The sequence below is a fragment of the Equus asinus genome, chromosome 25 (assembly GCF_041296235.1).
Source record: "Equus asinus isolate D_3611 breed Donkey chromosome 25, EquAss-T2T_v2, whole genome shotgun sequence".
In the NCBI taxonomy this organism is placed as follows: domain Eukaryota; kingdom Metazoa; phylum Chordata; class Mammalia; order Perissodactyla; family Equidae; genus Equus; species Equus asinus.
The window spans coordinates 53,675,829-53,703,214 of NC_091814.1; the positions used below are offsets into that span (position 1 = coordinate 53,675,829).

At 42.3% G+C, this 27,386-nt stretch overlaps 1 protein-coding gene across 5 annotated transcripts in view; it reads right to left on the reverse strand.

The window, feature by feature from the left end:
• Positions 1 to 10,455: 10,455 nt before the first annotated feature.
• Positions 10,456 to 27,386, reverse strand: part of POU2F1 (POU class 2 homeobox 1) — a 165,366-nt gene continuing 148,435 nt past the window's right edge. For all 5 annotated transcript variants that reach the window (XM_070497625.1, XM_044757628.2, XM_044757630.2 and 2 more), the window contains 3 exons: positions 14,337 to 14,679; positions 13,501 to 13,589; positions 10,456 to 11,186 (listed from right to left, as the gene is read on the reverse strand). In XM_070497625.1, coding sequence (XP_070353726.1) covers positions 10,876 to 11,186; positions 13,501 to 13,589; positions 14,337 to 14,679 — 743 coding nt within the window. In that variant the 3' untranslated portion in view covers positions 10,456 to 10,875. The remainder of the gene's footprint in view (positions 11,187 to 13,500; positions 13,590 to 14,336; positions 14,680 to 27,386) is intronic.

Consider the following 27,386-nt stretch of genomic DNA (forward strand, 5'->3'; position numbering starts at 1 on the left):
AATCATGTAAAGGGCACTTTAAAGAGACAGCACCACTCATAGTCCCCATCACCTCCTCAGGCCTCGGGAGGGACCAGCTAATTCCCCTAAATGTAAAGTTGCGTGTGTTTTGGGTTTTCAAAACCAAGAAAATGTGTGTTTCCCAGGGCCCAGGTAACAAGGTCCTGAACTCCAAGTTATGAGCTGATTCTTATAAAATATTCCTATCAGAGGGGAAACGGCTAACCGGGTGCCCTGGGCAGTGAAGCCATACAACAGCCACCCAGACTGCAGAGTCACCTACGGAGAAATGTCAGAGGACTCCCAATAAACCACTCAGGAATTGTCACTGCCTCAGTAAAGCTGCTGGACAAGTTTGGAAAGAATCATTTACACCACATCTTAAGTTTCCACAAAAGAGAACTCAAACTCACATTTTAAAGTTAAGTACATAAAACAAAAAGTTTTGGGAGACCAAGGGGTCAATTTCCCCTTGTGACCCTCCCTTGACAACAGTGGAAAAACACCCCTGAATCAATATCTTTAAAAAACAAGAAGAAAAGAAAAAGGTGGGGGAGTTAAGATATTTAAAGATAGAAAGAAAACACCTTTAGAAAAAACATGATCACTGTCTCTTTAAAACAAAACAAAATCCCAGCTGGGAACAGTAATCAGTGAATATGCAACCCAAATTGAACCTAGTGGAAGTTTATTACTAAATCTTATGTACACTCAGAATGTTTTCATTTTCTTTTTTATTATGAACACCTAGGCAGTGAAAACTGTTATGTCAATACATACATAGACACACCCCAAACATACAAAAATACTATTATTTCAAACTACTAAGAATAGGACAGTTCAGTTATTTTCATGCTATGACTTTAAGGGCATTACACTGAAACAAACAAGAAGTTAAACGACATTTTTTTTAATATCCCAGAAATATACCAAAATATACATCTAAGCTTTGGAATTACTGAGGTTAGACTAATGCAAGTGCTGGGTAATCGTACTTAATACACAAGTCTAAGGTTCTGCAGGAAAGAAATCATCTTTGGTATCTGCATCAGGCTAATATTATTAACATTTGGATTTTGCTTTGGGATAGAGCTTGTATGACCCTAGAACCAGACCCCCTCCCCCAATCAACTGAGATTAAAAAGATCCATGTAAAAAGTCCCTTCATTTGCAAGCCCCCCACCCCCCAAGTTAAAAAGTCACAGGCATCTGCCTAGAGCGAAAGGTCGTGAACACAATGCATAGTTGCACAGTGGCGCTGAAAAAGAAACCGACCACAAGAAGGAGAAATGACAAGCTCGATCATCGTTCTGCATGTTTCCTCACAAACAGGACAGCCACTTCCAAGCAGTTCCAGTACAGGAAAAGAGAAGAAAGGCTCAGAAGGGCCCGTGGGTGTGTGTTCCCCTCACGGCCCAGAGGTCAGAGCACCCAGCAGAGCCGCCAATCGTGCGCCAGCGTCTCCAGCTCCCCCACTCTGTGGTGTCCGCGGCCGCGCTAAGCTCCCGTGTGACGTGTTAGTGTCCGTGGACAATCGTGGCGACGGGGTTTTGTCTATGGTTTTGGAATATCTGAAATGCCAATGTGTTCCACAGCACGTGCACAGCTGAAAGAGCCAGAGCTCCTGGGAGGCACCTCTGTAGACCCCGGCGTGGGGCACAGACCCCCGGCCTCCCCTGCGGAGGGCCCCGCCTGCTGGCCTCCCTCCGCCAAACGCCAGGACGCCACAGACTGGACTGACGCTGAAGACTTCCCTTTTCTTTGGTTTTTTTGTTTGTTTTGAGTTTATACAATCATTAAGAAATCTTTGGTTTTGGCTGGAAATTTAAACAAAACAAAACAAAACAAAACAAAGAAACCACCCTCCCTGGCTTACAGCAGCAGTATCAAGACCTGGCAGAGCTTTCCCAGCGCTGGGGTGGGAGCTGAGGGTCGGGGAACTACATTCAAAGAAAAGGTGAAAGGGCTGGGGATGCAGCTTCTAGAGAGCCTGGTGGATATAAGATTGTCAAATAATAACAACATTAATAATAAAAACTTAAATATTTGGATTTTTTCTTTTTGGTCATGTCAAAGGAAAAAAGTGAAATGTGTACGCAGCAGTCAGCTTAAGGGAGCCTTTGGTGTCTTCCCTTCCACCCAAAGTCCTGAAAATAAGCAGAACCCTGAGGCCTCAGAGGGGAAGGGATGGCCTCCACCCACTGGGGGAAAGGCAAGTACAAGAGTTACTGTGCAGCCAGCAGTCAGACAGGTGGGAGGGGGCGGGGTGCGGAGAGCTGGCCAGCCGCTCCAGGCAGGGTGCTGGGGAAAGCAGATGTTAGGAGACCTGTGAAGACCCCTTGCAACAAAAAGAAAGAGAAGATTGCAATTTGCCCTCAGTTTGCAGTAGCTTGTAAGCAGCGACATTCAGAGGCTTTACGAGGTCCCACCCTAGGCTCCAGGTCCCGTGATGCTATAGGCCAGAGTTCAACATTACTCAGAGGGAGGGCAGACTTGGCAACTCTGTAGGGTTTAGAGAAAGTTAAAGCAAGTTACTCGGTCACGAGTTAGAAATGAGGTATACGACAGCTCCCGGACGTGTGGTGGGCAGGAGCCCCACGCTTACTCACCTAGCCTGTGCTACTGCCACAGATGGAGGAAGTGGGGCCACGGTCTACCGTGGGAGGAGGGCGTGTCCTCGGAGAGGGAGGCTCTGTGGAGTGGGTAATGCACACGTGCCCACTCAAGCAGAGGCAAGAAGCTGGGAGATGCCTGTTTCTCCTCTTTATCTGAACTCAGGGGACACAGGAGACACACCATTTATGTTGTGGAAAGCCAATGTTATAATATGGTTGCAAAGTCATATGCTCCCTCCTTTTTTCCCCTCCCAACTGTCTGCCGTTTTAAACACAACCAGGCAGGCAGTGGTCCACTGTCCTCTTAGAAGTATGTGCCTTGTGCAGAGCAGGGTCGGAGCCAAAGACATGGCACCCCCCCCCCCCGCCTACGACAGCCTTTCCTATCCCAACTGTCCTTTTAGCTTCTGAAAGTGCATTTCATTTCCTGCTCTATCGTTAAGACCTTGAGACACTGTGAGGGCTGGGTGGGAGCGCAGAGTCTTTTCTCCTCTTGCCTCTGTCCTTTCTCGGTCGAAGGAGATCCCACCTTTGAGCAAGTGTTTGGATGTCCCCTCTTGTTAACAGCACTGCGGCCGGCTGTCTGCCTGCAGACTTGGGGTGCAGCGTTAGGGGACCCAACGCTGCAGCCCAGTTACGAAGGAAGCCTAAGGCTGCTTCTGTGCGGCTGTGGCCGGCCCGAAACAAGGACGGATGAATAAACCAGGGAAAGTCAGGGAACTTTGCAGCAGACCTCAATGTTTTTATAGTAAATTAGTTTTGGGGTGAACTTTCTGACAGTGTCCTGGGTTTGAAGCAGAAGGGGCACTGGGTGGCGGAGCTCTGCGCAGAGTGGGCAGATCCGGGGACACAGAAAGAATCACAAACGGAACCTTCCCTCCTGAGCCCCAGGGAGTGTCACTTGCCTGCTCAAAGTGGGGTTCCACCATGCACACCTGTTTCCCCATAACTTTGTTTCAAGTGCTCTGATCTTCAATATCCCCGTTACCTACTTATAAACCTACGTAGCGCTTTGAAAGGTCACACAATGTTAATACCACTTTTACACAATGTCAGAACAGTAAGATGACTAGTAAAGCTTTCATGAAGTTCTGCAACCTGATTGTTTTTGATGGCATATTAAGAGAGCATTAAGTTTCGTTCCCCTCTCCCTTTCTGTGTCCCATCAAGAGTCACCAGAACAATGAACTACCCAGCTTCTGGAGCCACACACAAAACCCATGGAGCAGTGCAGCTCCAAGGGGGGAAAGGAAGGCCTGCTAGTTTTCCAGGCCATCCTGCTCTTGAAAATGCTTATCCTTTACACGTGACGGAACAGACGGCACAGAAGCACATCTAAATACCGCCTGAGCTCAAACAGGCTGTACCGGTTCTATTTATAAGTGTTAGATAAAGGGAAACAACGATAAGAATTCCACCCCCATCTTCTTCCCTCCCCTAAATTTCCCAGCAATTCCAAGAACATCACTGCTGCACTGAGCGACTATCCACCTTCACGGAGCCAGCAGAGTGAAACTCAGTAAGTCTCCTTTCCAAAGCCAGGATAACCAAGGAGACATCCTTCAAAAAGTGGAGAACGGGGCGGGGGGGAAGAAGAGAGGGGAGAGGAAAAGGAAAGAGACAAAAGGAAAGCTTTTCCAGATTCCAGCCTTTTCTCCTATTCCCTCTGCCTGTTTTGCAAACATAAGGATAGACAATGACATGGAAGTGTCTTTGGTATCCAAACCAAATCCCACTTAAGTTCTGTGAGATGGATTGTTTATTTAAAAATAGCCTTTCTGGAAATATAGGCTTTATCTGAACTCGGGAAGCCAAGAAATCTGTCCCAAAGGATGGGCAGAAAGGGCTCTTAATTTTTCCTAAACTGGCACCATTTCTCACTCACATTGCCACCAACAATACTCTCCTCAGTCTCACCAACCAGCCAATCCCTAAAGGTCACACCCGACCCCAGGTGTGAGGAAGCAGGCTGGCTTCCAACTTCTTGGTTTGGTTTTTCTTCTGCTTGCGTTTTTGGTCTAGACAGAATTAGCGTTGGCAAGAGAAAAGGAAGTAGGGTTTTAGAACGTTGTGCTACCAGCACAACACTCAACAACATGACAGAGGCTGACAAAAAGAACCTGTTTTATTTTAATGTTCCTAGATTAGGATGCATCAAACTCGTCTCTCCTCTCCTCTTCAAATTAAATGAGGCATGTCTACTTCTGCCTCTATTTCTCCACGACACACCCAGACATTCACACATTCATCCTTTGCCTAAGCTCTTGCTACACACAGAGGTAATGAATCATCAGAGAGGCTGGCAGGGTCTGGGGACATGGGCAGCCATGGGAAGGGATGTAAATGCCCTAGGGGACCCTGAACCTACTGGATAACCCATGTGTAACCTGCATGCCACCACACTGCACTGCAGGTCAGACCACAGAGAGGCCAACGAATCCCAAACCCAATCACAGGGATAATCAAGTTTCCTTTGGCAAGACAGATATAAGGAAAACAAACAAACACATATGAGCAAGGTTTTCCTTCTAACATAATCAACTTCTCCTCTTCCCCCACCCCAACCCTCCCTAACCCTATAAACGGTAACCTATAAGCAGGATCCCAAATACATACAGCATCAATCATGTTCATCAATCATAATAAACATCGGTTCAACTAAATGCTACAGCTAGAATTATTTCCACTATTTATAAAGTTTTTTTCTTTTTACTTATTTATTTGGTTTTTAGTTTAAAACCAGTTGCAACAATGCTAAGCTATGCTGAGGTATTTTATGAAGGTGCCAGAAGCTAGCTGTTACCCACCAGCATCACCCTCACAGATTAAGGAAACACCATTCAAAGAGGAAGGAAGAGAAGAGAGGAAGGGAGATCCAGGTTAGAGTCAACCCAAGAGCCACTCAAGCTGACTGCATTTCGCGAAGCCAAGAGGAGAAAGCCAAGCAAGGAAGCGCTCATGGATCAGGATGCTGAGAAGAAAGCAAGAGTTCACAAACCATACGGACACGCAGGTGGAAACTGGACAACTCTGAGAAAAAACATATTTCCTGCGCTCCTGATGGAATCCTTTCAGATATCTTACTGGAAACCTCAGGGGTGTCCCATTCCAGTCTCTTGGACTAAGAAAAGAATGAGGCAGAACAGGATTAGCATCAGCCTTTAATGAGGAGAGAATTTATTTATTCTATTCCTGTCCAAGCTCACACTGGTATTGTGTGCACCGTCTATGCAAACCTGGATAATAGCTCATCTTAGTTATTCTTCTTAAAGGAATGGCAAAGGATTTTTTCCTTCTCAAAAGTGAAGGCAAATGCTAAGAAAGACTTACTATTTTACAAGGTATCATCCTCAAAATGTTTTAAGATGAAAATGACTTCAAAATGGCCAGAGCTATGATTACATGAACAATGTCACACATCAAATGCTTTTCACACACACACATACAGAAATGAACTCAAGATGGCTATGATCAACATCAACCCTTGCGCATTTGAATAATTTTAAATTTCAGGTCTTAGTCTTTTTCTCCATTAGTATTGACAGTCTTTTAACATTTTCAGCTCCAATAAACATGGTTTGAAGAATATATAAATTTTGAATTCATCAATTTTAGATCCTGACTTAATGAGAAAGTATTTGACCAAACTCTCATAACAAATTGTTGAGGCTCTTCTTAAATTGAGGGTTCTCAAACTGCAGACTGATCTCCGGGGAACCCCCTACGAGGTCAAAACAGATTGCCAGCAGCAGGTCCCAACCAGGTACCACGTACCACTGGCCTCCCCATCCCCAGCCCTGATGCTCAGAGCTCACTGACTTCTCCCTGTCCACGCTTCTCCCCTCTCTTCCTGTCTCAAACATTTTACTTTTTTCTTGGTAAAGAAAGTTTTGTGACGATGACATGGTTTGGGAACAACTTTAGACTATGAACTACAGAGAGTTTCTTCTGTAAGCCAAGTGTTTATTAGACATTAATTGCAGTGTTTTATCAGGACTTATAACTTTAGAAATCTACATTATTTTCCTATAATTGCAAAGGTGTCCAGCTTTCCCAGCAATTTAAATAGAAAATTTAATATTAAAGATTGGGCTGAATTTAAATATTGTGTCAAACAAATATCTGCGCTTCTGGATAATATAGACAAGGTTTCTCCCCACCTTCCCAAATAAATGAGGGACAACAGGACAAAATAACATAGAAAAGAGGTATTAATTGTGCTTTTTTCCCCAATAATGAATGAATTATATAGAACAAATTGGCAAGATATCTCACTAAGAACCTTTTAATCTTATTTTCCCCTTAAAAAAAAAAGGCTGTTTATTTCTAATAACACTACCATGAAGCACAGGCAGGTACCACCCTACACAAAATGGAAGGTGGATTCCTTTGGTTCCATTTCTCGAGTAATAAGCTGAGTAAATTGGGATGGTACTGATCTTTCTTGTCAAATAAATAAAAGTGTGTATTATATCAGGTAATGGATATGAACATTTTTTAAATTCTAAAAAACTGCCTATGTAACTTCAGAAACATCTAAACTAATATAGCACTCATCTTATTTCTTAAATCAGGAACAATAATATTGTTCCTATGAGAAGCCCTTTTCTAAAGGTCTTTCTGCTCCGTCCTTCAGATTTATACAGGGTATAAATAAAGTTCTTGACCAAACTGCACTGCCTGTGATAAGCAGGACTCAATTACATTCACCACTCCTAGGGAGGCCCATTACCATGGGCAGATACAGTCACTGCTAAATGCATTTAGAATCAGTCTTTGGCTTAATACATGTTAAGCAAATTCAGGGATGAAATAAAAATTGCATAAACATTAAGGGGGAAAAAAGAAGAACGACACAATGAACTGTGATGACCTAACTGGCCCTTCCTCTTAGAAATACAGAAACTCAGATGGTCAAAAGGCCCCCTTAACTTCCAGACTCTCCCAGATAAGGTGGCTAAAAGTTAAGTCTGAGTACCCTAGCTTAGGAGATCCATTCAATTCCAAAACCACTTCTTGAGATGATAAAAAAGATGATATAGAGTAAAAAAGGACTACCGTTTGAGTCATGAAGCAATGTGATCAGCAGAATATCTAGGGACGATGATGGGGAGTTGATTTTGAGCTAAACACCCATCAACAACTGTTTTAGTGTTTCGTGTACACATGTATAAAGGTACCTTTCATTTCATAACTTGTTTTTAAATAAGAGAAAAAAGAGAAAAAATTTTAAAGTTACCTCTGTCTAAGGATTTATTCTTTTAAACACAGATTTTTATGCTGGTTTAAGGTTTATCCTCATAAAGTGATCCACACCCACAAAATGGCAGAATCTCCTTATCCCAAATTGACTAGAGAATGCAGACAGGGCAGGGAGTAGAAGGCCACTGTACTGGCACTGGAAGCTTAGTATCTTTTTAAATATTAAAGTCTGTTGGTGAATCTTCTTTGGGAGAGAAAGCATCTTTTGAACCACAGAGGAAAACAAACAAAGAGAGTCTTTCCTTGCCCGTCCTCTTAATCCACTCGACTTGAGTCCCTTAGGACTCGACACTTCCTTTGGTAGCAGTTTTGGGAAATTAATGCTATAACCTCTACTCCAGGATCGTGGGTATCAGCATTTCCCTCCCTGAATCCTTCTTCCTCACTTACCACTCCCAAGAGAAGGGACTCATTATGATGGGCAGCTACAGTATTATTGACAGCCCTAAACTCATTTGCACAGACTAAAGGTAGAGATGTCAAGTCAGGATAAAAGATTAAATTTAACTACATCAGAGAAATAGCAGGATGGAGAGGAGAAAAATTAGTAACTGACACTGCCATTCTATTTACACATCAAACTAAATAAACTAGCTAAAAATCAAGTTAATGTCTGCCCAGAGAATATTACAATTTACCAACATAAAAGATTAAAACAAGCAGCAACTTTTATATAAAATTAATAAAGACAAATGAAAAAAGAAATTGTCAGTAGCATCTATCTCCTCAATGTGTCTGAACGGCACGTTATAAACTAGTCCATTAGTACAGCAGCTTGCTAAAAATTGACTTTGGTTCAAGCTTGGTTAAAAAAAAACCAACATAAAAAAACACACCACACATAAAAAAGGTGGATGGACATTTGTTAGTTTCCCTGCTTGCAGTTCACTGATTTTGGAGGGATTTTAGGAAAGGTGAAAGGTGAGAAGAGGAAATTTAGGGTGGTAATTAAATACTTTGTGAAATAAAATGGGAAGACAGAAGGAACTAAAGAAAAATTAACAAGGGACTAAAATGTTTCTGGCCTTTTAATATTCATGTGCCTGTCTCCCACTTGGATGACCACAAACAAAATTACACATTGTGTCTGTATCATTGCCTTTCCCAAGACTGTGAAGAGACAGCCACACAGAACCCAAGCTCCCTTGTGGACACAAGCAGAGCAATTAGAACGAAAATCCCCTGAAAGCGCTCTCTCAGCCCCCAGCTCGAAAGGGGGGAAAGTGCCATCTCAGGACCACTGGAGAGGTAAGCGAGCACCCACAGACACCAAGGGGAGCCCCGAACTCCGAGCAGAAGGGGAGCTCAGAAGGGCTGCACTGCAGTGATCCAGTCCACCGGGAATGTTTTGGGTACAGATACTGTAACAATAGCATACTGATGAGAAAGCGAATCTAATTTCCAAGTCACCCTCATTCCTCTTCATCTACCTTCATAAACTCTTCCTTTTCACGGGCTCATTTACATAGTCTAGAAACACCCTGAAAACAATGACAGAAGCTAATCCCTTTCTATGTGTATTGCCGTTTAGACCGACCTAGCAGGAGCGTCACTAACAAACTGGAGACACTTGAGGCGTGTGCAAAGTTCCTGCTCAAAGTCCTTCAAAGGTTCCACGGATCCCAGGCCCGGCCAAGCGCCTTCTCCAGTCGGAGAACCAAGTGGAGCCTCAGGGGGAGAGGGATTCAGAAGCCAGCGGTGAACAGGAAGTCTGCGGCCAGAGGAAAGGGGGCAACCTCAGACTCCCCTGATCACACCTCTTTTGGTGACATACAATTGACGGAAAATAGTCTAGCAGAGTTCCTTTAGACAACAAAAGAAGGGAAAAGCTTCCCAATTTCAGTAAGTCAATTTGTTCTTTGCCAAGTAAGTTAAAGGAAGTTTGGATGAAAAACTTCCACAAAATGGAAAAAACAAACAAACACACTAACAGTAGGAGCATTTTTCAGGAGATAAGAAATCAAGAGAACCACCAAGTCAGGTGTCTGCAGTAGTCTTTGCTCTTCGGAACCACACCCTGCCCGCAGCAGTGCGGCCGTGCCCTCAGAGGCAGCGGCACTGCTGCACCACGGGATCTGGGCCTGGGGTCGACAACGATCGGGGAGCGAGAGCCACAGTTCAGCAGGAATTCCTTCCTACGCAAAAGTGCTCCGAAGGCACCGCCTGATGCGGGAGGGGCGTGTGTGGAGCGGGAGTGTGTGCATACACTGCCTTCAGCTTCTGCACCGGGCCTCTTGCATAAGTGGCAAAAGAAAATAATTTTCTAGCACCTCTGTAAGAGTCATCAAGGATAAGGAAACCAGCAAGAACTTTCGCCGCAGTTAAGAACGTAAGTCCCCCTTACCCCGAACCCGCCCTCCCCACAGTGTGGGAGCTCACTGAAGTAGGATCCAGGAGCGAGAGATAAACATGTCAAACTATATATATATAAAAACAACCACCACAACAATAATAATAGAGATACAGTAATACAGGCCTGCCTAAATTGTACCAGTTAAGAAAGGAACCCCCAACACAATTGATACGATTATAAACACCTTGTTATGACTTAATGGCCTGTACAACAGACCCATAAAAATGATTTTTTTTTAAGAAAAAAAGAAATTTAGACAAACAAGAAATTCCCTTCCTATATTGGAATTGGTAACCCACCTTAACTTGTCATCATGACTGCTGGAAATGATAAGTAGTCCTTTCACTTATTTTTTTGTTTGTTTGTTTTTGATTTTTTGTTTCTGCATTTTTTTTTTTTAATTTTTGGTTAGAAAGTTCTCCAATCCATTAAGCAATCCTGAAAAGACAGTGTTTTATTATAAAATTAGGCAAATGTTGTCCCGTCTCCATCCTCTTTCTTCTGGTACGTGTTTTTCTTCTCTCCCTTGCTCTCGCAACACGGCAAGAGGAAGCCGATCACCTCCTCCAGTCTCAGCCTGGCTGGCAGCCCAATGGCGCTGCAAGTGACGAGGGCTGGAGGCAGCCACTCCGCGCTCAGCGCCGATCACTGTGCCTTGGAGGCGGTGGTGGTGGTGGAGGCAGCCCCACTGGCAGAGGCCACCGTGAAGAGAGAGTTCTGGATGGACTCAGCTGAGGTCGAGGCGGCGTGAAGGCTGGCGACAGGCCCAGAGCTCCCTGCGGAGGCCGCGGCGGCGGAGACCAGGCTAACTGGGCTGCTGGTGAGCAGAGAGAGGTTCTGAGGGCTCAGGAACAGAGGGGCAGTCACGATGTTGGGAGCTCCGCCTGCGTTGGCAAATACCAGGTTCCCAGTTGCATCCAGTGACGTTATTGGAAGAGAGCCACCCGAAGCAAGAGCTACAGACGAAACCCCCAAACAGCAGGAAGGAGAACGTTAACATCACCCGGAGAAGCCGAATAACTCAACAAAGGAACTGAGCTTCCCTAAACCCAGTTGGAAAAAGTGCAACCCTTCATTGATTTTTTCCCTTAATTACAGTGCAATCGTGTCACCAACTGTTTATAATTTTGAAAGAGACTAAAGGATGAAATATCTAACCAACTTAATGAGCATGAGCAGGACAGGTGAGGGGAGAGTCAAGAACTATCTAATGAATCAGAGTCATGTTTCTATCTTAAAATCTCAACTTTATTCCATCTGCCTACAAGTATTTGTTAAATCCAATAATTTTTTTTTTTTTAATGAAGACTGCTATTTTAAACTACCTCCCTTCAAAAGACAAACTAGCTACAATGATGGAGGCATTAAAATACAGTTTGCTTCCATCAAACCAACTGGCATTACTGATAAATTTGAGCACTTTATAGTATGATATACAAGATGAAAACTGTCTTTCAAAAGCCTTCAGTTCTAAAATAAATTATGTATTACCAACTAAAGTATCAGGCGTGACTGATTTTTCACTTCCTGAGGCAAACACTTGCTTTCTCTGACTGGCACAGGGAGAACAGTGAGGCTGCCGTCTGGGGACAGCGGAGAAGCGGAGATGCAGCGACGCGCACAGGTGGCCCTGGCGGGCTGTCTGAGGTCAGACTTGCTTTGACGTGTGAGAACTGTTCTGTGATGCTGTGGCCTCTCTACAGAAGGCATTGTCAAAGTTTTCTTTAAAATAATGGGGCATTCTCATTTAATAGCTTTTCCTGTTATGTGACAACCCCCTAGTTTCCCCCCACCCATAGAATCACACCCCCACATGTAGATTTGAGGGTTTTTCGAATGGCATTAAAAAGCTGATTTGTTACATAATATATCAAGAAAGCTGGAGGGACTGAAGGGCATGTCCCTGACTTGGCCACGATCATACGAAGAATACAGAACAGTGAGACTGGTGCAGCTTGAAGCTTTCTAGGATTCCAGGCTCAGGGTCATGGGCCAGTTCTAGATCGCCCAGAGAGGCCTGCTCTGTATCAACAGCACCCTGGGGAAGGCACTTTGCCTTTGTAGCATCACTACAGCCCAGAGCCACACCCTAATGCAAGAGAAAAAGTGATTTATCATAAATCTCATTCCAAAAAGAAATCTTTGTATAACAAAAGCTAATCATCATTTTCACATATGATTTAGTCAAGGATAAAGTCAATACAGTGTAAGGTAATCTAGGTTACATCTTGGATTTGTCTCTAACTAATATTCTCTATAGTATACTGTAGAGATCTCATCTATGAAACCGTAATCCTTTTTTTTTTTTTGGTGAGGAAGATTGACCCTGAGCTAACTCTTGAGAAAGACTGTTGCTGAGTTAACATCTGTGCCACTCCTCCTCTATTTTATGTGGGATGCCACCACAGCATGGCTTGACGAGCAATGCTAGGTCTGTGCCTGGGATCGGCTGCCAAAGTGGAGCATATGAACTTAACCAACCACTACACCACCTGGCCGGCCCCAGAAACAGTAACCTTAATTAGAGTTGGCTAACAGCTTATTTTTGGCCCCAAGAACTCTCATTTAAGTACCAACTATTTTAATTTTAAGGAAATAAATTCTCTGATTAACAGAGAGATGACTCTCAAACTGTTCTGCTGAATCACATAACGGCGAGCATCTGCAGACAAAAGCTCAGCAGGTGAAGAAGGCAAACCCTTCACTACACAGAATGAGGGGATGCAGACCTGCTTCAGACTGGAGAGCATGCTAAGGCCAAAAGGGACCACCGGGGCTTGGAAATAGATGCTCTACAGTGATGGGGATACACCAAGGGCAAAACCTAACGAGAATTCAAAGCACTCTTGAGGCTGGCACGACGGGCTCCAGTGTCAACCCATTACAGGACCCCTCACACGTGGCTCTCCTCGGGGCGGGGGAGAGACGGGGACTCTTCCTTGGTCAAGTCTGCCTGGGGGTGGGTCTTGGATGACTACTCGGATAAACTTATCACGGGGGACATTCTGCCTCCAAGTCTATTCACACAAGAAGATAAATACCAGCATAAAAGTCCTGGTTTCTTACAATACTCCAAACTAAGTATATTTCCTGTTCTTACCAACCAACACCTATCCTTCTCTTACAAAGCCTTTTTACAACAACATTTTCTTGGTCCTCAAGTTGGTCAGTACTATCAATTCAACTCTCTCCCCCCATCACCTTCACCTCTAGCAAAGCAGCCTTCACCTGTTAAAAAAAAGAGGCACGTGAGGAACAAATTCTACTGACCTTGAATAGTCGCCAGGGTACTGTTGCTCATCAGAGCTGGGCTGAGAGCGCTGCCCAGGGTCCCTGGGTTGAGACTGAGTAAGGCACCTCTGCAAGTCCAAAAGAGCAGTCACTTTATTACAATGCAGACACAGCTGCCAGCTGGACAACACTCCCAAAGGGATAAGAAAAATGAAAATACAGCTGGGGAAATATGTAGAAATATTCGTTATTCTCCTCATATTCTTAGATGGTCTGGTTTATGCATCTGAGTTACTGCTTTCCTTGATGCTTACTTGCACAAAGCAAAACAAGGTTACGATCCACACAAAATGTAAAACTCGCAGAGTCATTGTGACTCTTTGAATTACTTCATTCTCTTCTTTCCAGAACAAAAGAAAAAACGCCAGAGAAAGGAATATATTTACAAGGTAACTCTTGTATGTTTGATAATGTAAAAGTAGCAATCTTATCACTATATTTCTTACATATATTTGAGAGTTAGAAAGCAGACAGTTGAGAGAGTTTAATGGAGAAAGCATAAGAATCAGAATCAGGAATTCTGGGCTTTCTTCCTGGTCCCATCGCTCAGGTATAATGGGTGGCCTGGTGTTCTGTATCTTCACCTGGAAATGAAGCTATGACTACTGCCTTTCCAGGGTGTGAAGAAACGTAAGTTCAACTGTAATCAAGGTCCTTGCACTACTATAGAGCAACTCATTTCAAAGAGACTACAACTTTAAAGAGATTTTCAGTTTTTGCATTCAAGATGGCCATGAAAACTTTCCCCTACAAACAACTCTAGGGCCAACCTCCCAGTGGTTCTCAGGTGTGAACAAGATAGGAACGCTCCTTACCCAGCAGCAAACTGTGAGGGTGCCATCAGGCCTGGGTTTAGTCCTGCAGCGGCAGCCATGGCAGCAAGACTGGCGTTTGCTGGCAACTGTGCCGCTCCCTGGAGGGCGGCAGCCGCTGCTGTTTGCAACCCTGACGCCGTCACCATCACCTGGCTGGTCCCAAGAGAGGATAAAGGAGTGGAGGTGGTCTGTGTTGTGTTGGTCTCACTGGCACTAGATGCCTCGGAGGTGGAGGCTGAGGCAGAAGGAGAGGGACTCAGAGAGGGGGAGGTGACTGCTGAGGAAGCTGGCGGTGCTGTGGAAATCACGGTTGCAGTGCTGTTGGAGGCGGTGTCTGTAGTGCCTGAAAAGAGAAGTGGAATAGAAAGTGGCGTTCTCTACACGTCTCTGGAAGAATGGTGGCCTTATTCAGCACACACTAGAATCAACTGAATCATCAGTCCACCATCCGGTACCCTCTGTGCGTCCTTTTCTATGAAAAACATTTTAGAACCAAAGCCATGAACTCTATTTCGAGAGGAATAAAGTAGCATGACAAATACAGCATGGTTCTCCATTTCCAATTCCCCATTCAAAAAACCAAAGGAAGAGTCCCAGAAGCTCCGGCTACGGACAATTGCTGTGGGGAAGAAACGTGCTTCTGAAAAGCAGTGCCATTTGGAAATGTCCTCAGTAGTCTCTACAGAAAAGTCAAACAACACAACGAAGGCAAGAAAAGCCAAAAGTTACATATTTTTCTAAAATAAGTGTCAATAACAACATAAGCAGAAATAGCATGAAAATAACTAAAGGCGTATGTCTAGATGTCTTCTTTGCATTAAAAAATTTAAGTAGCTATTCTGTAATGATGATCAGCTCTCAGAAAGCCTGTTGTGGTAAACACTGTCTTATTCATGGAAACAACAACAAACAGTGATATTACGACTCTCATAAAAGTTGGCATGAAAAATGAAGATCTAGGAAATTGTTATTTGAGAGGCCTTAAAAAAAAATCAAGATGACAAAATTTCTTTTTGTTGTAAAGAGAACAAACATTTGGATACAGATGACCTACTGACATTAAAAACATCATTACTGGGGCCGGCTCCGTGGCCCAGTGGTTAAGTTCACGTGCTCCGCTGCAGCGGCCCAGGGTTCGGATCCTGGGCGCGGACATGGCACCGCTCATCAGGCTACGTTGAGGTGGCGTCCCACATCCCACAACTAGAAGGACCTGCAACTAAGATATACAACTGTGTATCGGGGGTTTTGGGGAGATAAAGCAGAAAAAAAAAAAGATTGGCATCAGTTGTTAGCCCAGGTGCCAATCCTTAAAAAAAAAAAAGATTGGCAACAGTTGTCAGCCCAGGTGCCAATCTAAAAAAACAAAAAAACCCAAAAAAACCCACATCATTATTAAAAACCAAAACACACTCATTGAAATTGTTTAATGTTCGAGATCAAGGTCATCCAATAAAAATATAATGCATAAGTGATTGTAAATTTTCTAGTAATACTACTGAAAATAGTAAACAGAGGTGAAATTAATTTCAATATTATACTCAATTTAACCCAACATATCCAAAATAATATCATTTCAACATGAAATCAATAATAAACTGTTTTTTTCATATTAAGTCTTTGAAAACAGTGTGTATTTTACACTTATAGCATATCTTGATGTGAACTAGCCACATTTACGTGCTTAAAAGCCACATGTGGCCAGTGCCTACCACACTGGATCACACAGGTCTAAAATATGTCTAGAAGTTAGGCCGGTGGGGTCCCAGAGGCAAGTGTGGCTTAAACATTGTTAAGTCTCTTTGCCTAAAGTAGAAATGATTCATAAGGCAGTCATAGGACAGACAACCTTCCCTAACGCAGAAGATGCCACCTGTCCCCAGTGAGCTGTAGTTTTGATGCTATCTATAAAAGACAGTACACACAGGCCCTCTTCTTTCAGTTACCAGTCAATGCTACATATTACAGGCTGCCGACATTATTAGCAGGCTGCCTAAACCAGCTGGAACTTAGTTTGGTGAAACTCACTGTGTTCTAGGATATAATTAATCATATAAATGTATAAAGCAGAACCTAAGTGGTGTTTTCTCAGGATAGAGAACTCAAGAAGACAAAAAGCATCTATAAATTTTCAATATAATACTTCCATGAGGTAGAAAAGACTTGGCATATTACAGAAGAACTAGACAGTCAAAACAAATATTTCAAACCTGTAAACACATTGGAAAAAAGATCTTACCTAAAACTTAACTCTTTTTGGTAATAAAATAGAACACTAAGCTGCCGAAGACTCTTCTCTTATATAATGGCCTTATTAAAAATTCAGACAGGGGACCAGCCCCGTGGTAGAGTGGTTGAGTTCGTGCACTCCGCTTCAGCGGCCAGGGGTTTTGCCGGTTTGGATCCTGCGCGCGGACATGGCAGCGCTCACCAGGCCACGCTGAGGCGGCGTCCCACATAGCACAACTAGAAGGACCTGCAACTAGAATCTACAACTACGTACTGGGGGGCTTTGGGGAGAAGAAGAGGAAGAAGAAAAAATAAGATTGGCAATAGATGTTAGCTCAGGTGCCAATCTTTAAAAAAAAAACTCAGTTAATTTTGAAGCCTTCTGGTCTATACTAAGAACACACAGAACTCAACTCTCTTCTCATTCAACTCAAAGGAAATGCTGCTTTCATATAGTGCAGAGCTGGGAGAAAATCAGACATTATCTATTTCAGTACTGACTCTACTCTTCCCACCTTGTATAATGCTGCACAAAGGTGTTATGTGGTATGAATCGGGTAAACATATCTTTCTTACTGTTAGTCGAAAATGGAAGGTTTACTTCTCTTTTTGCCCTTCTCAAAAATATAAGTTGATTCCCTCTTTATTGCTGCTGTCCCTAAATACGATTACATCTTTGTGGCTATCACTAATTGTAGTTTCATTCTTTCTTCAGTTCTAACCCTATCAGGCCAATCTGTCTCCGGGAGCTTCCGACGCCGGGCCCCGTGCTTCCGATGCCGGGCTGTGTCCATGCTTCCGATCCCGGGCTGGGCCCTGTGCTTCCGACGCCAGGCTGTGTCCATGCTTCCGATCCCGGGCTGGGCCCCGTGCTTCCGACGCCAGGCTGTGTCCATGCCTCCGATCCCGGGCTGGGCCCCGTGCTTCCGAGGCCAGGCTGTGTCCATGCCTCCGATCCCGGGCTGGGCCCTGTGCTTCCGAGGCCAGGCTGGGTCCATGCTTCCCATGCCAGGCTGGGCCCTGTGCTTTCGACGCCAGGCCGGGCCCTATGCTTTGCAGAGTGAGTCACAGTTTTTCGCTCCAACACTCTTCTCCTAAGACCTGCCCCTCGTTCCACGTTCCATAGAAAGTTAAACATCTTTTCCCATTTCTCTTCTATTGCTAAGAAATTTCAATGTACTTTCAATCTTTTCTTGGCCAATTTCTTACCTTATCTAACCAGATTTTACCTGTGGGCACTACTTCCCTTTCAAAGTTCTGGAACCGAAATCACCCATTTTCATAAGATCCTTTCTTGAGGTCAAAGGTTTTTTTTCCTCCCCAAAGCCCCAGTACATAGTTGTATATCCTAGTTGTACGTCCTTCTGGTTCTTCTATGTGGGACACAGCCTCAGCATGGCTTGATGGGTGGTGTGTAGATCTGCACCCAGGATCCACACCCATGAACCCTGGGCCACCGAAGCAGAGCAGGCGAACTCAACCGCTATGCCACCGGGCCAGCCCCACATCAAAGCTTTAAAATAGCCTTGTCTTCACACTCCACTGCCACTTTCAGACCATTTGGTATCATTTTCTTAAAACGCCCTATGTATACAAAGAAAATCCCAGTCAAATCTTATCAGTGAATTTAACCTGGGCTAGGAGATGATGACTCCAGAAACAATTCAAAGTTGTTTCTTCTGGTTGTCATCCTCCAACCACGCTCCAGGTCTCCCACGTGAATGTCACAGGAGCACCAGACTAGAGTATAATAACTTCATACGACCTTCAAATACTTCTCCCAGCCTATGAGTCACATGGAATCAATAAAGATCTTTTTCTTTTTTTTAAAGATTTTATTTTTTCCTTTTTCTCCCCAAAGCCCCCCGGTACATAGCTGTATATTCTTCGTTGTGGGTCCTTCTAGTTGTGGCATGTGGGACGCTGCCTCAGCGTGGTTTGATGAGCAGTGCCATGTCCGCGCCCAGGATTCGAACCAACGAAACACTGGGCCGCCTGCAGCGGAGCGCGCGAACTTAACCACTCGGCCACGGGGCCAGCCCCCAATAAAGATCTTTTATGACCTTAAATTCTTGTCAACTTAATTACCTGAGCAACTCTGATCAGGGGACTGAGGCTTACCGAGCTTCAATGTCCTCAACAACAAAATAAGGTGCCATCATCCACCTCTCAGGGTTGGTACAAAGTTATATGCAAGAATATAGAGTGTGTGTGGCATATGCTCTTGCTTCCCACCTCATCTTTTAAAAATAGATTTATTGAGGTATAATTTATATGCCATAAAATCCACTCAATTTAAGTATAAAATTCAATGATTTTTAATATATTTACAGAGTTGTAGAACCATCACCCCAATCCAGGTTATGACATTTCCACCACTAAAGAACCCTTGTGTCTATCTGCAGTCGCTTCCTGTTCCCACCCACAGCCCTCAGTCATCTGCTTTTTGTCTCTAGAGATTACCTTTTCGAGACATTTCACATAAATGGAATCATATGATTTGTAGTCTTTTGCATCTAGCTTCTTTCAGTTAGTATACTGTTTTCAAGGTTTATCCATGTTGTAGCACAAATCAATACTTCCTTTTTCTGGCTTAAAAGTATGCCACTGCATGAATAGACCACACTATTCATTCACCAGTGATGGGCACTGGCTTGTTTCCAGTTTTTGCTTATTATGAATAATGCTGCTACGATTATTCGTGTAAAAGCTTTTGTGTGGACATGGTTTCATTTCTCTTGGGGAATTGCTGGGTAGGATGGTAAATTTATGTTTAACTTTTAAAGACATTGCCACTTGTTTTCTAAAGTGTCTGTATCATTTTACGTTCCTACCAGCACGCATGCGGGTTCTAGTTTCTCCACATCCTCATCAACACTTGTTATTTTTGGTCTTTTTGATTATAGCCATTCTACTGAGTATGAAGTAGTATCTCATTATGATTTTAATTTGCATTCCTCTAACAAGTAATAATGTTGAGCATCTTTTCATGTGCTTATTAGTCATTCTAAACCAACCTTACATTCTGGGGACAAATCCCCCTTGTCATTATGTATAATTTTTTTATATGTTGCTGGGTTTGATTTGCTAAGATTTTGTTGAGGATGTTTGTGTATATTTTCATGAAGGATACAGGTCTATAATTTTTTCCGTGATGTCTTTGTCTGGTTTTGTCTCAAGGTAATATTGGCTTCATACAATGAAGTGTCCCTCCTCCTCTATTTTCTGGAAGAGACTGTTAAAGATTAACTTTATTTCTTCTTTAAATATCTGACAGAATTCATTGCTAAAGCCATCTGGGCCTGGCTTTTCTTTTTGGGAAGGCTTTACATTAATGATTCATTTACTTTACTTGTTTAAATGTTTTCTATTTCTTTTTAAGTCAGTTTTGGTAATTTGTGTCTTTCTCAGAATCTGTCTATTTCATCTAAGTTGCCTAATATTTTTTGGCATAAAGTTGTTCATAATATTCCAGTATGCCACATAATGCAGCAATTCTATTCCTAAATATATACCCAAGAGAATTGAAAACATACGTCCACATAAAAACTTGTACATGAATGCTCATAACAGCAGTATGTAATGTGGCCAAAAACTGGAAGGAATTCAAATGTCCATCAACTCATGAACGATAAACAAAATGTGGTATTCACATACAATGAAATATCATTTGACCATAGAAAGGAATGATGTACCGATACATTCTGCAACATGGATGACCTTGAAAACATTACGCTAAATGGAGGGAGCCAGATACAGAAGGCCACATATATGATTCCATTTATATTGAAATGTCTGAAACAGGCAAATCCATAGAGACAGAGTAGACTAGTCACGGCCAGGAACGGTGGGGGGAGTGCATGTGAAAGGATGGATGATGAATATGGGGTTGCATATGGTTCATTATGAAATGCTATTTTGGAAAACGAATGGGGGGCAGAGCTTGTTTAGTTGAGATTATTAAGGGCTGTGGAAATTTTAGCAAGTTTTTGAGACACATCAGAACACCTGTCTTTCTGGAGCAGTATATAGTTATGATCATTCTTGTATCTAGCCTAGGAAAATTTACCAAGGACCTATTACGTGCCAAGCACTATGCTAGATACTGGGAAAATAAAAATGACCGTGTCAATCAGACAAGATTTCTCTTAGAAGATGGCAGACTAAGGATATGGTGTTTTACCTTATTTCTAAAATCCTATTCCATATGATGATAAAGAATGAAAAAGGGAATAAGAGCTCTGGGAACAGATATTAGAGGACTTGAGATTCTGAGAGAAAATCAGAATGAGAAAGAAGTTGAAATTGTGTGGTAGAGAAACCAACCACAGGCCAAAAGGGCACAGAAGACTAAGGTAGAGGTGAGAATTATTCATCTTGATGGAACCCTGAGGAGATTCCAGGCTCAGAGCTGCTGGGAGCTGAGGCAGAGTAGGACAGAGGGCAGAGAGCGGAGTGACGGAGAGACTGCTCACACAGCAGCTGTGGCAGCAGGCCTTCCCTGCCCCCCCGCCCGCCCCCTGCCGCCTGGACTTCTTTGTGAGCAGAGCTACTGTCACCTACTACTCCGCAAAGATGATACACTAAGGATACCGATGTAGGCACTGGCATGCATGAGTAAAGGTCCCTCTCATCTTAGGAAGGTGTGAGGGTGAAGCCTAGTTGGCCTGCCTGCTTTCCACGCATATGCCTGAAATAAAGTCTGGCAGTTCTCCGCCCACATTCACAGCTCACGGCTCTCCCTTCCCACCAGGGGAGAGGACTGCTGAGTAACAGAAGCTGCAGAAAAACCCTTACAAGCTACTGCTATTAAGTAATACGGCCTTGCATTCATCAATATAACTAAATAACCAAAAATCACCAGGCAATGAAAAAATAACAGCACAAAAGAAATGGGACAAAATAATAAAGCAGAACTAATGCCAGAGGAAACAACTTATATACAATTCTAATTTGTACTGCATCTACAAATAAAAATTGATTTCTATAAAAAGGTGGAATAAGAACAAAGAAAAATTCTTAGAAATTAAAAACACTATTTTGAAAAAACATACAAATGACAGCAATAAAAAACGAGAACAGGGCCAGCCCGGTGGTATAGTGGTTAAGTGCACATGCTCTGCTTCAGTGGCCCAGGGTTCACAGGTTTGGATCCCAGGCATGGACCTACACACTGCTCATTAAGCCATGCTGTGGCAGCATCCCACATACAAAATAGAGGAAGATTGGCATAGATGTTAGCTCAGGGCCGATCTTCCTCACTAAAAAAAACCCAGGAAATTACTCAAGATCTGCTCCAGGCAAAACAAAAAGGAATCAAAAATAGAGGAAGACATGGAATCTAAAAAACACTGGATCTAACTCAGGAACACAATGAAAATAAGTTAAAATAAGCAATCAAGGGCTCCCAGGAAGAAAGTAGATTGCATTAGATAAGGTGTATGATTAAGACATTGGGTGTCTTTAATAAATACTACGAATGAAGGAATATGCTCCTTTTGTCAACAGAAAAAAAGACAGTAAAGAAATATCAGAGTAAAAGAGGCTATAATAAGAAAGTTATGGTCGAAAAAGGAAAAAAATTTAAATGGGGCATGATTTTGAGCAACTGCTGACAAGAATAAAGAAAATCCATTTGACACTGACTCTTATCATCTTCTCTTTCAAGTGAGGTTTAAGTGTAAGACTACATTTTTTCCCCTACACATTCAATCATATGAGCTGGTCCACAACAATATTGACACAAACATAAGATTACTGTATTCATTTTCTATTGCTATGTAACAAAGTACCACAAACTGAGTGGCATAAAACAACACACACATTTCTTATCTCATAGTTTCCGTGGGTCAGGTGTCCAGGCACAGCCTAGCTGGTCCTCTGCAAGGCTATAGGTGAGGTGTCAGCCGGACTCTGTTCCACTCTGCAGGCATGACTGGGGAAGAATGTTGCCAAGCTCACTTGGGTTGTTAGCAGAAATCATTTGGTAGAACTCGCTTGGAGCTGTAGGACTAAGAGCCGAGCTTCTTTCTCGCTGTTGGCTGAAGGCCACCCTCCTAGAGGTCACCCTTGGTTCCCTGATTTGTGGGCTTCCCAACATGGTTGCTTATCTCTTACTCCATCAGATTGGCAAGGAAGGTCTTTACAGCAAGTCAGCTAACAAGACAGACTTTTACATAATGTAATGTGATCACAGGACTGACATCCCATCACCTTTGCCACATTCTACTGATGAGAAGCAAGCCAAAGGACCTGCCCACACGCAAGGGGAGAAGACTACACAAAGGCAGGAACACTGGGAGGTGGGCACCGTGGTGGAGGGTCACCTTAGACTTTGTCACAATTATAAATGCTAATTATTAATTTAACATTTTTAGAGACTTCAGCCTCTGGCCACGATAAGAGTAAATGACAGCAAATTTATCCTTTTACCATAACAACAGAAATACGTAAGAGTGTGTGTGTGTGTGTATGTATGAAAATGTTTGAGGCACGAGAAAACAGGCAGCACAGGACTGCGATCCCCAAGAAAAAGGAAACAAATGAGGTGAGTCCCACAACTGCCTGGACTTTCTGCTTGGAAGCCATTTCCAGACTGCTGCCCCACAAAAGGAAACTAAGAGCAATTGCAGTGATTCGAGGAGACAAAGATCAGCCACTGGATGCTGAAACGGCTGGAATTTGCAGGAGAGAGTACTAGGAAAGGAAAAAGCTAAACAGAGAAAGAACACTAGAAATGTGCATAGAAGTTCCCCTGAATCTCTGGTTGAATACTAAACCACACATGCAGAGGGAAAACACCATGAATAATCCCAGAGCTCATGCCGGACATAGAGATACCCAGTTCTTGCCACACACGGAGGACAGACTTTGTTGAATACTGGACATTCAGGAGAAACCCCAGAAGGGCCACATCTTAGCAGCAGAGTTAAACTAGTAAAGGCTAATCTAGGTCCAGCCTAACAAAGCTTAAAAAATAAGCCTTGAAAGCCATCAGAAAATGGACTATCTTATCTAAGAGATTTTCAATACAATCCTCACGGTAACCATTAAACAAAAAAAGCAGAACAGGGACACAAATAATAAATAAGGAGAAAACAAACTAAATTTGTTACAACAGAAAAACCTATATAACTCAATTGGTAGACCAAAATACACAGGAGGAGAAACAAAGGAAATGCAGGAGAACCAGAAAATGAGCGACAAAATGGCAGCATTAAGTCCTCATACATCAATAATCACCCTAAATGTAAACGGATTGAATTCTTCAATAAAAAGACACAGAGTGGTGAGATGGATTAAAGAACAAGACCCAATAATATGTTGCCCTCCAGGAAACAACCTCAGCTCCAATGACAAAGACAGGCTCAGAGTGCAGGGAGGGAGATGATACTCCAAGCTAATGGCAAACAAAAGAAAGCAGGTGTCACAGTACTTATATCAGACAAAGTAGACTTCAAGATAAGACAGGTAAAGAGGGGCAGTATATAATGATAAAAGGGACACACCACCAAGAAGACATAACGTAAACATCTATGCACCCAACACAGGAGCACCAAAGTACATAAAGCAACTATTAACAAACCTAAAAGAAGATATTAATAATAATACAATAATAGTAAGGGACGTCAACACTCCACTCACATCAATGGATAGATCATACAGACAGAAAATCAACAAGTGTAATTAAATGAAAAGCTAGACCAGCTGGACTTAATAGACATACATGGAACACTCCATCCAAAAACAGCAGAATACACGTTCTTCTCAAGTGTGCATGGAACATTCTCAAGGATAGACCATATGTTGGGAAACAAGGCAAGCCTCAATAAATTCAAAAAGATTGAAATACTAACAAGCATCTTTTCCAATCACAATGCTATGAAGCTAGAAATTAATTACAAGACAAAAGCTGAGAAAGGGACAAAGATGTGGACACTAAACAACATGCTATTGAACAACAAATGGATCACTGAAGAAATTAAAGGAGAAATAAAAAAATATCTGGAGACAAATGAAAATGAAAACATACCATACCAACTCACATGGGATGCAGCAAAAGCCGTATTAAAAGGGAAATTCATTGCAATACACGCTCACCTTAACAAACAAGAAAAATCCCAAATAAGCAATCTCAAATTACACCTAACTGAATTAGAGAAAGAAGAACAAACAAAGCCCAAAGTCAGCAGAAGGAGGGAAATAATAAAAATCAGAGCATAAATAAATGCTGTTGAAACAAAAAAGGCAGCAGAAAGGATCAATGAAACAAAGAGCTGGTTCTTTGAGAAGATAAACAAAATTGACAAACTCCTAAGCCAGACTTACAAAGAAAAAAAGAGAGAAAGCTCAGATAAATAAAATTAGAAATGAAAGAGGAGAAATAACAATGGATACCACAGAAATACAATGGATTAAAAGAGAATACTACGAATTATGCCAACAAAATGGACAATCTAGAGGAAATGGATAAATTCTTACACTCTTACAACCTCCCAAAGCTGAACAAGAAGAAATAGATAATCTGAATAGACCAATCACAAGGAAAGAGATTGAAATAGTAATCAAAAGCATCCCAAAGAATAAAACCCCAGGACCAGACAGCTTTCCTGGGGAATTCTACCAAACTTTTAGAGAGGATTTAATACCTATCCTTCTCAAGCTATTCCAGAAAATTAAGGAAGATGGAACACTTCCTAACACATTCTACGAGGTCAACACCACTCTGATACCAACGCCTGACAAGGACAACACAAAAAAGGAAAACTACAGGCCAATATTGCTGATGAACATAGATGCAAAAATCCTCAACAAAATAGTGGCAAACTAAATATAGCAATACATCAAAAAGATCATACACCATGATCAAGTGGGATTTATACCAGGGACACAGGGATGGTTCAACATCCACAAATCAATCAATGTGATACACCATACCAACAAACTGAGGAATAAAAACCACATAATCATCTCAATAGATGCAGAGAAAGCATTTGACAAGATCCAACAGCCATTTATGATAAAAACTCTTAACAAAATAGGGATAGAAGGAAATCACCTCAACATAATAAAGGTCATATATGACAAACCCACAGCCAACATCATACTCATTGGGGAAAAACTCAATGCCATCCCTCTGAGAAGAGGCACAAGACAAGGATGCCCACTATCACCACTCTTACTCAACACAGTACTGGAGGTTTTGGCCAGAGCAATTGGGCAAGAGAAAGGGATAAAAGGAATCCAAATAGGGAGTGAATAAGTGAAACTCTTGCTGTTTGCAGATGACATGATCTTACATATAGAAAACTCTAAAGAATCCATCAGAAAACTATTAGAAATACTTAACAACTACAGTAAAGTTGCAGGATACAAAATCAACTTAAAAAAAATCAGTTGCATTTCTCTACTCTAATAACGAACTTACAGAAAGAGAATTCAAGAATACAGTTCCATTTACAATTACAACAAAAAGAATAAAGTATCCAGGAATAAATTTAACCAAGGAGGTGAAGGACTTATACAATGAAAACTATAAGACATTACTGAAAGAAATCAACAATGACATAAAGAAATGGAAAGCTATTCCATGGACATGGATTGGAAGAATAAACATAGCTAAAATGCCCATACTACCCAAAGGAATCTACAGATTCAATGCAATCCCAATCAGAATCCCAATGACGTTCTTCACGGAAACAGAACAAAGAAACCTAAAATTCATATGGGGCAACCAAAGACCCCAAAATGCTAAAGCAATCCTGAGAAAAAAGAACAAAACTGGAGGCATCACAATCCCGGACTTCAAAACATACTACAAAGCCGTAGGAATCAAAAAAGCTTGGTGCTGGCACAAAAACAGGTGCACAGATAATGGAGCAGAACTGAAAGCCCAGAAATAAAACCGCACATCTACAAACAGCTCATCTTCGACAAAGGAGCCAAGAACATCCAATGGAGAAAGGAAAGTCTCTTCAACAAATAGTGTTGGGAAAACTGGACAGCCACATGCAAAAGAATGAAAGCAGACCATTATCTCACGCCATACACAAAAACAAACTCAAAGTGGATCAAAGACTTCAAGATCAGTCCTGAAACCATAACACTCCTGGAAGATAATATAAGTAGCACCCTCTCTGACATTGAACTTAAAAGGACCTTTTCAAACACCATGTCTTCTCAGACAAGGGAAACAAAAGAAAAAATAAGCAAGTGGGAGTTCATCAGGCTAAAGAGCTTCTGCAAGGCAAAATAAACTAGCACCAAAACAAAGACAACCCACCAACTGGGAGAAAATATTTGCAAATCATATATCCGACAAGGGGTTAATCTCCATAGTATATAAGGAACTCACACAATTGAACAACAAAAAAAACAAATAGCCTGATCAAAAAACAGGCAGAAGATATAAACAGACATTTTTCCAAAGAAGATATACAGATGACCAATAAACATATGAAAAGATGTTCAACATCACTCATCATCAGGGACATGCAAATCAAAACTACACTAAGATACCACCTTACACCTATTAAAATGGCTATAATCACTAAGACTAAAAATAACAAATATTGGAGAGGGTGTGGAGAGAAGGGAACCTTCATACACCGTTGGTGGGAATGCAAACTGGTACAGCCACTATGGAAAACAGTGTGGAGATTCCCCAGAAAACTAAAAATAGAAATACCATATGACTCAGCTATGCCACTACTGGGTATCTACCCAAACAACTTGAAATCAACAATCCAAAGTAACATATGTTCATTGCAGCACTATTCACAAGAGCCAAGACATGGAAACAATCCAAGGGCCCATCGACCG